At 45.6% G+C, this 9,069-nt stretch overlaps 1 protein-coding gene across 1 annotated transcript in view; it reads right to left on the bottom strand.

Annotated features, from left to right (window-relative positions):
- Positions 1-951: 951 nt before the first annotated feature.
- Positions 952-9,069, bottom strand: part of LOC102042938 (5-hydroxytryptamine receptor 5A-like) — an 8,455-nt gene continuing 337 nt past the window's right edge. Inside the window, 2 exon segments of the mRNA XM_031057121.1 lie at positions 952-1,735; positions 8,652-9,069. The exon segment at positions 8,652-9,069 is cut by the window's right edge and continues 111 nt beyond it. Of these exon segments, the coding sequence (XP_030912981.1) occupies positions 1,403-1,735; positions 8,652-9,069 (751 nt within the window). The 3' untranslated portion in view covers positions 952-1,402.

Genomic DNA, 9,069 nt, shown 5'->3' with positions numbered 1-9,069 from the left:
GGAATGCAAGACACACAGGTGGCTGTGGGCACAGCAGGTCACACTGGACTGTCACAGCACTGCAGGTGTGAGGTACAGCACTGCCTGTGCTCGTGAGGTGCAGCCAAGTTCCCTTAAGCTTCCTGGGACTCTGTGCCATGCTAGAAATAGTCAGAGATGCTGTCAGCTCTCCCACTCAGAGCAGGGGAGGAAGTAAAACCCACCAGAGAAACAAATATGGAGCAAGATGGACTTAGCAGTATGCAAGGAAATAGATTATTTCTGTATATATTGTTGGATCAGGGATGTTTGTCAGATCTTGTGAAAGTGATTTAAGGCCTGGGTTTGAGTCTCTTTGGGTTTTGGGGAGTCTCTTAAACTTGGTGGCATCAACACCTTTGTTACAGTAGGAGGAGGTTGATGCCAGCTGACAAATTGTGGCCTTCACCCAGGTTGGGTGCTGAGCACATTGATGGTGCAGGGCCCCAGACACGGTGCAGACACTCACCCACCACTGCCAAGCAGCCACATGTTGCTGTCAGCACACCTGGTGTGACTGAGCACCCTGTTTAGTGTTTGTAGCACAGATGCCTGCTCAGTTTTATGGTAGCATGAAATAACCATGCACACAGTCCCAATTCACTTGGAGGTGTTGGCGTCTATTTGAGCTCACCTGGGTTCCATAAAACAGGGAGAGTCTGAGCCTGGCAGAGTGAGAGAGGACAACACAAGTGAAAAACCTCACTGGACCCTCCTGTGCAAGCAGTGAGAACACATTCTCGGGGGCTCTCAATAATTCTGTGCTTGCCTCTTAAGCTTCACTTAACCACAGGGGACACAGCTGACCCGGTCTGACCAAGCCTGCCCATCAAGCCCTGCTGCTTGCAGAACACACAGGCCCTCAGTCCTGGCAGGCTGTGTTTCTGAGCTGCTTGGTCCTCCACTTCAATTTCACATCAACTCAAGGACTGATTGACTGCAGCATGTTTATTTCCTCCCAAATAAATCTCAACCCCGAAGCCAGCATCCTGTTCATATCACAAACATGTCAGGATTGCTCAATTAGCAGCTCCCACGGGTGCCTTTGCTAATGAAGAGAGAGCTGCAGCAGGGCCCCGGGGCTGGCTGGGTGGGATCAGCCGCGGCACCGGACACACCTCAGCCTGTGATGACTGAAGAGCAGACGGGAGCCATTCCCTGCTTCCACCTTCTTTGCCGAACACTGGCGTAGCACATCTGCATTTCTAAGGGGAGACTGTAAACTCTCAGTAGGTTTATATCCAGACATCTTCCATCTTCTTTTTCACTGCTCCTAAATCCCCTCAAGTAGCTCTTGTGCATGGAAACTGTTCATATCACAGGCACGTTTCCCTCAAGAAATCTCTCTATTATGCAATAATCGTTTTCTCCTCTGTGTCCCCTTTTATCTTTGCTTTACAAAAAGGTTCTTGAAGGCATTGTTGTAATTTTTGTTAAATGCTGTATAAATGAGAGGATTAAAGAAAGAATTTGAGTAGCCAAGCCAAAGAAAGATGCTTTTCCAGATGGGCGGGATGTTACAGGAACAGAGGGGACTTATTAATTCTGTGATGAAGAAAGGGATCCAGCACAGTACAAAAACTCCAATTAAGATGCCAACCATCAGAGCTGCCTTTTTCTCTTTCTGTTCTCTCCATGTTTCCCCATCTGTCTGGAAAGTGATAGCTGCACGACGAGCTGTAAACACCATCTGTGGTTCCTGCGAAGCTTCCTTCACCTCAAACAAAAGCAAACACAGTTTCTTACCAAGACAGTCTGAGTGAAGTATTACTTTTAAATGACAGCACAACATCTGTGCACCTACCACAAAAGGCCTGGACTTCATTCCTTCCATGTTAAAAGAAAGAAAATGCCCCAGAGTGCCAAACTCATTACACTGGAAAAGCTGCCAAGTGTAGCTGACAAACAGAGCTAAATAAAGAGTACCTGGTACCATGTGTGTTGTGGTACTCTTTTTTCAATTTATTGTCTTCATACCTATGGGAAATGAGGTTGTTAAGGCAGGCTAACAAAGGCCTGTGTCTGCTGCCTATCCCTGCACCAAACTCATGCTGCTACATGGCCTTCAGACCCGCTCTAGGTGAGCTGCTTCAGCTTCCAGGGCTTGGACCACATCATCTCCAGAGGTCCCTTCCAAGTCCAACCATTCTGTGATTCTGTACTTTCTCAAAAAGTACACTATTGCCAGAAAAACACCATTTCAACTGACCTTCAGTTCAAACTCTGGCTTCAGTAGAGGTTATACAAGAGAGGAAAGAATTTCAGCTACTCCAGGCTGTCGACAGTGCCTCTTGTCTCCTCTCACTGAGGGCAAACAGCTTCTGGGCAGAAGTTATTTGTGTGCTTTGAGTCTGACCAGATGAAGACACTCCTTAGAGATTTTAATCTGAAGATGGAAGTGTCTGTGATATTAAAGTTCTTCTAGGCACTACAGTTATGAAGAGAGCACAATAAAAGCAACAGCTTAAGGCTGTAAAATTTGCCTGAGTGATAATTCACAGGCACTCCAAATATGGGCCATTGTTAAATTAGCTACATATTGCACATGCATGTGCTACCTCAGTAATAGAAGGGGGGCCTGTACTCAGTATGAGCACAGCAATTCAGACAGTGAAGCACTGGCAGGGGCTGAACAATCACTCTTCAGGATGGATATCCCTGTCTGCACCCTTAGACACGAGCCGGGGCTGCAGAACGTAAGGGCAGCAGATTATGGGCACAGGCAAATAATGGAGGAAAATGAAAATCACATCTGTTCTGACAATTAAAATGGGACACCCCTCATGTAGCAAGGATCACACCATTTGTCTGCAGAAGGACTTGCTCTGCACGTCCTTAATCACACTCTGCAAAAAGGGATGAATGAATGTATGACACGAGGACAAATCTCTGACAAGCAACCCTGAAAGATTATGTCTTAGCCCTGAGGAGCAGTTACGTAAGTGCCTCTTGGGAACAGCCATACAAAGGACTTCCTCACAAGCATCAAGCACACTTTGGTACTGTATTTAACCTTCAACTCTTCCTCAGAAGATGGAGCTTGCTGTGTGCCATCATCAAATCACAAGATCAAATCAGAGCCTTCCCACTACTTCTGACTGCAGAATTTCCTAGCAGTGACCCTTTTGTCATTTAATTGCATATTGTAGGAAAAGGTTATTTCGTTTCCTTTGCTAGAAGATACCTCAGTCCTCAGGTGTTTTCCACAATGAAGCCTGCATTTACAGCATGGTCAAGCTCCTCCTGAAGTAAAAGGAGTTTTTACAAACTTCCCTGGTTGTTAGGTCAGGCCTCTGAAAACAAAACAGCAAGTGAAACTAGATCATGGTACATTTTGTAAATTACTTGCTAGAACTAAATGCAGCTCTAACTGTATCAAATCTGCAGTTCCCAGTGCCAGCCCCAGAAGCTTCTCATACTCCAGTTTCCAATGTAAGTCACAACAGCTGACCTTTATCCCCATAGCACACAGAACAAAGGACAAGTATAGAACCTTTGCCCCCATTTTGGGCTTTCTGATGAGCACTAGCAAGCAGGCTGTGACAGCAGAAGAGGTGGTCACAGACTGTAAATTATTGCAGTCCATGGAGATGCCTTGGGTTATGCTGGAGCCATCTCTGCAGTGCTGCACACTATTCTCACTCAGTGTCTAGCGGCACACTCTGCCTCGGGCACAGATTTCCTTCCATCTGCCCGGGCACTGCTCCAGGAGCTGCGAGTCAGGAGCATTGGGGAAATAGCTGGCATGAAAGGACTGCTCCTCTGAGGCCAGAATTTGCTTCAGAACTCGTGAAACCAGCTATTTCCAGGACAATGGGCTGTGAGAACTGCAGAGATAACTGCTGTTCTGTGAGACTAATAAAAAGTAAATGAAGGAAATGAGCTCAAGTACAAATCCTTCTACAGTCACAAAGGAGTTTGGTTTTAGTTCCAGAATTTATTCTTCTGTACATTGATCAGCAATTACAGTTCAATGCCTCTTCTCTTGTTTGTCTGTCCCCAGTAAATTACTATTCCTAAATGGATAGATGTTCCCAGAGCTGTACGTTCCCAATTCCTGAGTTCCTAGAATGTCATAGAAAACATGCCACCAAGGAGCTTCTGACAAAATCCCTTGATTTAAAATGTTCCTTATAGCTTTAATGGTTGTTATTATTGGTCCTTCATGGCAGGTGCTCTGTGTGTGTCTGTCCTGCACCTGCAGGGCCTGCAGTAACAAAACAACAGTAATGATAAACATCAATCAAATCTGCCTTAGTACCACAAATGTAGAGCTTTGCCTACCACAGTGTGGCTCAGCAAAGGTCACTACTGCCTCAGTGCAGCCCTGGCACACTTCTTGCTCTTCGAACAAGAGCACAAGAAGCTAAATGCACAACAAACGATCAAAACACAGAAAGGTCTACACTGTCTTGGATGCTCCACCAACATGACAAACAGCTCATTTGACAGGGAGAAAAACATCAGCTTTCTGTCACAGGATTCTCTTCTGCTGCAAGCAGGACTAACTGTATTTCTCCTAGGAAATCATTAGCCACTCCACTTTGCTTCCTGCCTCACTCTTTTCTGGACATTTTTTGCACCTCTTCTGGACAGCTGAACTTTGTTTCCTGACCCATCTCTTCTACTTGTGCAGAGGCACAAATAAGAAATAAAAGGCCCTTGACCCCTTCAGAAAAGGAGAGTATTTTTTTTCTCCCACATTGTCCTGACTGGTAAAGTGAGTTGGAGAAGTGGAATGGGCCAAGGTGCAGAACAACACAGCACCTCTGGAGCTCTGGGGTCTGATGTTATCCAAAGGGGGAAGGACTCTCACAAAACTCTAAGGTTTGGATCGTGCCTAATGCTTTTATGCACTATCCAAGTACTTTGAGAGGGGAGAAATAATAATAATTAAAAAAACCAAACCAAACCAAACCAAAAAAAAAAACCAACAAAACCTCCACCAATCATCAACAGAACTGATTTTTAACTCCTCACATGAAAATTTAAGCCTGACTTTTCAATTACTACATGTAAGTAATGCAGACATTCAGATCCCATGATTCTCGTTTTGCTGGGCTATCCCTATGCTACAAGTGATTTCACTGATTTAAAAGGGCACTATCCAGCAGCATCTGCTGGTTTTCAAGCAGTCTCATTTATTTCAATTGGACTGCTTAGAAAGAGAATTATTGCCTGCTGTCAACCAGGTGTGACAGAGCACAGCTCTCTGTCAGTGATGATATGTCACTAGGTTTTTAATGAGGGTCACCCACGTCAGTGTTGCCTGCAGACTCACTTTTCAGAGAGTTTCATAATTGGCTAACCAAAAATTATAAAAGCACCAGCTTAATTTAGGATCCCAGTTTGGCAATTATTTTATTTAAAGGAGAGCAAAAACCAAGCTGTCACTAAAACCAGAAGTATCTCAGATGTTTCACATCCGTCTCCCTCACCTGAATTTTTTCAAAGGTTTTGAAAAGTATTTTTCAAAAACACAAGTAAAATTTTAACCAAAGAATGACTCAGAATAGTTATTTTGTACCTATTCTATTCTGCAGCTCTGTAAGACCATAAGGTATGTATGCCAACTCCCAGTTTGAAAGGAATGCCTTTTCTCTGTGAAAAAAACCAAACCATTTTATATATATACACATATATATATACATACATATATATATATATACACATATACATATATATACATACACACACACGTACATAGACACATATATAGGCAACCTGCAAAGCACTTTGGTGCCTGACTCTGCTGGCTGACAAACATCAAAGTATCACCCTCACTGCTCCACTTGGTGCACTGGTTTTTCCAAGATTCCCCTACTGGCACCTGAGTGCTATGAGCTCAGACCTTTTCTGTCCTTAGACGTGCCAGAATTAACCAGCTGGTTGTAGCTCAGGCCACCAAGTGCAGCCCTGCTGTGCAGTTCCAGTCCAGCACTACCTGACAGCTCATTCCTGAGTGCAACACAGACGTGTCTCCCAGCAGGGATCACTGCTGTTATTGCTCACCTCCAGACTGGGAAGCACTGCCAGCCTTTGGCATCGTCTGCCAAAAAAACCCTGCTAATATTCCTCAGATCAGCTGGTGCAGGGCACCTGGAGTGAGGACTGACATAGATGCAGAGGGGAATTCACATCCAGAATCACAATGACAGAAGGAAAACGTTGCCAGGGTGAGCATGACAGGTGAGCATTCTCTGAGAACAGAGATGGAAGAAAGTAGAGGGAGGAGAGACATCAAGGGAGAAAGAATGGGAAAATCAGAATGAGCTGATGGGCAAACCATGAGAAGCAGAACAGAATTTGCCCCATCAGAGAGGACAGAGCTGATGCTGACAGCCTGATCACCCCTGCATGCAGAGAAGCAAAGCTTGGCAATGTTACCTTTGTGTTTGCATGTTAAAAAAACAACAGGGTTTTGCCAAAGAAGAGCAGTGAAGTGTGTGAAGATTCCCGTCCAGAATTCACTGGGGAACTGCTACTCTTCCTGTGAAAGTGATGGATCCTACTACCACAAGCTTAAAAAGGATCAGGATAACACTCAGTGAGTAAATCTCAGCATCTTAATTTAGAAAGAAAACAAGAAATGCATCCTGAATGCCAGTTTGCTTGATCCACAAGTTCATTTAATGTACACATGTGCAGCATCAGCTCTTCCTTCAGGTGAGGAGTAAAGCTTGCATGTGAATCACAGAAGTCTTTTAATTTAAGTCAGCAAATGGAGCTGCTGGGACAACAGGGGAAGTTGCCACTACACACCAATTGCAGACTCAAGAATCCCTGTTAGGAGAAGTCAATCACAGTTGATATGTCAATCACACCAATGAGAAAGAAGACTGGCTTGAGTATCTGCTGGCGTTGCAATAACTCCCCCAAAATGGGTGTGTAGCCCACTGTGCCAGAGCCCTTTTGTCAGTGCAGCCTAAACCAGCCCCCAGACTTTGCATCACAAAAAGCACTCACCTGGCAGCCATGCTCAGGGCCTCCTGCAGACAGAACCATGACATTTTGCAGCCAGACTCTGTCTTGCTAAAACTGTCAAGTGATGTGTCTCTCCACTGGCTCAAGCAGCAATGCCTCAGCTCATTTCACTTCCCAGAATTTTAGATTCCAGACAACTACTCCTGTATGGGTCTGTGTGTATGTAAAAGATAGAGCATGCAAAAACACTACAAATAATCAGCTGGCTTTTGTGTTTGAAGAGATTATACCTTAACCACAAGCAATGCTTTCATTGTACTTAAAACAATTTGGAAGACATTTGGTGCAAACTAGGGGCTGAAGATCGTAGGAAAAAAAAATGCCACTAAAGGACTAGAGGAGACATTCCCTACTTTTCTAACAAATTTTTTGCTTTTTCATAGAAGATACCTTCATAAATCAATACATATTAGAAGCAGCTTCAAGACATTATGATCCAAATCTGTGAGTCTAATCACACATAATTACCAGTGCATTATGCAATTATTGCCAGTGAAATTATGCAATTATCTGGGGACACAACCTACAGACTCTTACTTGTGACCATCATAATGAGCTTCACTGCCTCCAAATCTAAGATAGAATTTTGCAGGGGAATGAGGCTCTGCAGGATTAACCCCAATGGAACAGAAATGTTCTCTGTAGGTATCTCTAACATCCACACAGCTCATCTCTGGCTACTGGGAAGGGACTGGGCTTAGGAAGTACAACATGTAATCACAAAAACATAAAGATTGGTAGGAGTGAGAGCAAGAGTATGTGACAGAAAGCAGGGAAAGTTTACAGAAAGCACAGCCAAGCACGGTGGAGGCATGGAATGGGTGACAGCAGCATCATGCAGAGAGCCTGACTTATGGAGCACAAGGAGCCAACTCTTCTGAAGGGACACAGCTTTCCTGTCAGCAAGGTGTATCCCCAAAATGAACGAGACCTCCCAAATGGCTAGGGCACTGCAGGATTGTAGACAATCTTTGGGATAAGAACATGGTTTTGAAGCCACCAGGTAATTTTAAACCAGAAACGATTGCTCATTGCTTCAACACTATGCAGTGAGCAGCATTCAAGGAAAAACAACCAAGCACATCAATATATAAGTTTATATTGTGAATAGTGCTTAATCTGCTTACCAGAATGTATTCAGACACACAAAGTCTGTGCTGGTAGATAAATGTGCATTTATCTTGGTACAGGACCTGGGGATCTGTTTGTCTTTTTTTAGAGAAACCAATGCTTTTTTTGGTTTTGCTAGAACTTTGGTTTCCTCCACCAATGCTTTAAAAAACATAAAGAGGAAAAAACCAAACCCAAGGAATGGCAAATTCAGAACAAAGAGACAATTTTCAAACGTCTCTCCTGACTGGCAGTGAATGCGCCTGTCCCTTACTCTTATAACACAAAGAAAAAAATAAGAGCAAAACTCTTCTCCAGAAGCTGCACTTTTTGACAGGCTAATTACTGCTCACGTCCAGTCTGTGACAAAGTCAAACACACGGGAGCCCCAGGGCACCTCGCAGCCTTCTCGCTGTGCCGAACCCACCATTGGGGGTGGAAAAAAACCCCTCACCACGGGTGAGGGCCGGAGCGGAGGAGAAGCAGGACAGCCGCGCCCGGGGAAGCAGCGAGGGCTCCCTCCCCTTGCCCAGCCTTACCTGGGCAGCCTCGGGCAGGGGCAGCACGGCGTTCCTCTTGCGGGCCCCCATGTGCAACTTGGACGCCTTGTAGATCTTCCAGTAGACGAAGAGCACCACGCAGAGAGGCAAGTAGAAGGCGCCGCCCGTGGAGACGATGGTGTAGGACGGCTCCTGGCTGAGCTGGCAGCGCTCCTGCTCGGGGCTGTAGGTCTCGCCCCAGCCCAGCAGCGGGGCGAGGGAGATGGCGGCGGACAGCAGCCAGGTGAGAGCGATCATCACGTTGGAGATGCGGCGGCGGGCGAGCAGCGTGTACTGCAGCTGCCGGGTGACGGACCAGTAGCGGTCCAGGGCGATGGCCGTCACGTTCCAGATGCTGGCCGTGCAGCACAGCATGTCGAAGCACACCCACACGAGGCACAGCTCCCCGCCCAGGCGC

Source organism: Geospiza fortis, unplaced genomic scaffold (assembly GCF_000277835.1).
Source record: "Geospiza fortis unplaced genomic scaffold, GeoFor_1.0 scaffold112, whole genome shotgun sequence".
NCBI lineage: Eukaryota > Metazoa > Chordata > Aves > Passeriformes > Thraupidae > Geospiza > Geospiza fortis.
This window is presented reverse-complemented; position numbering and strand designations above follow the sequence as displayed.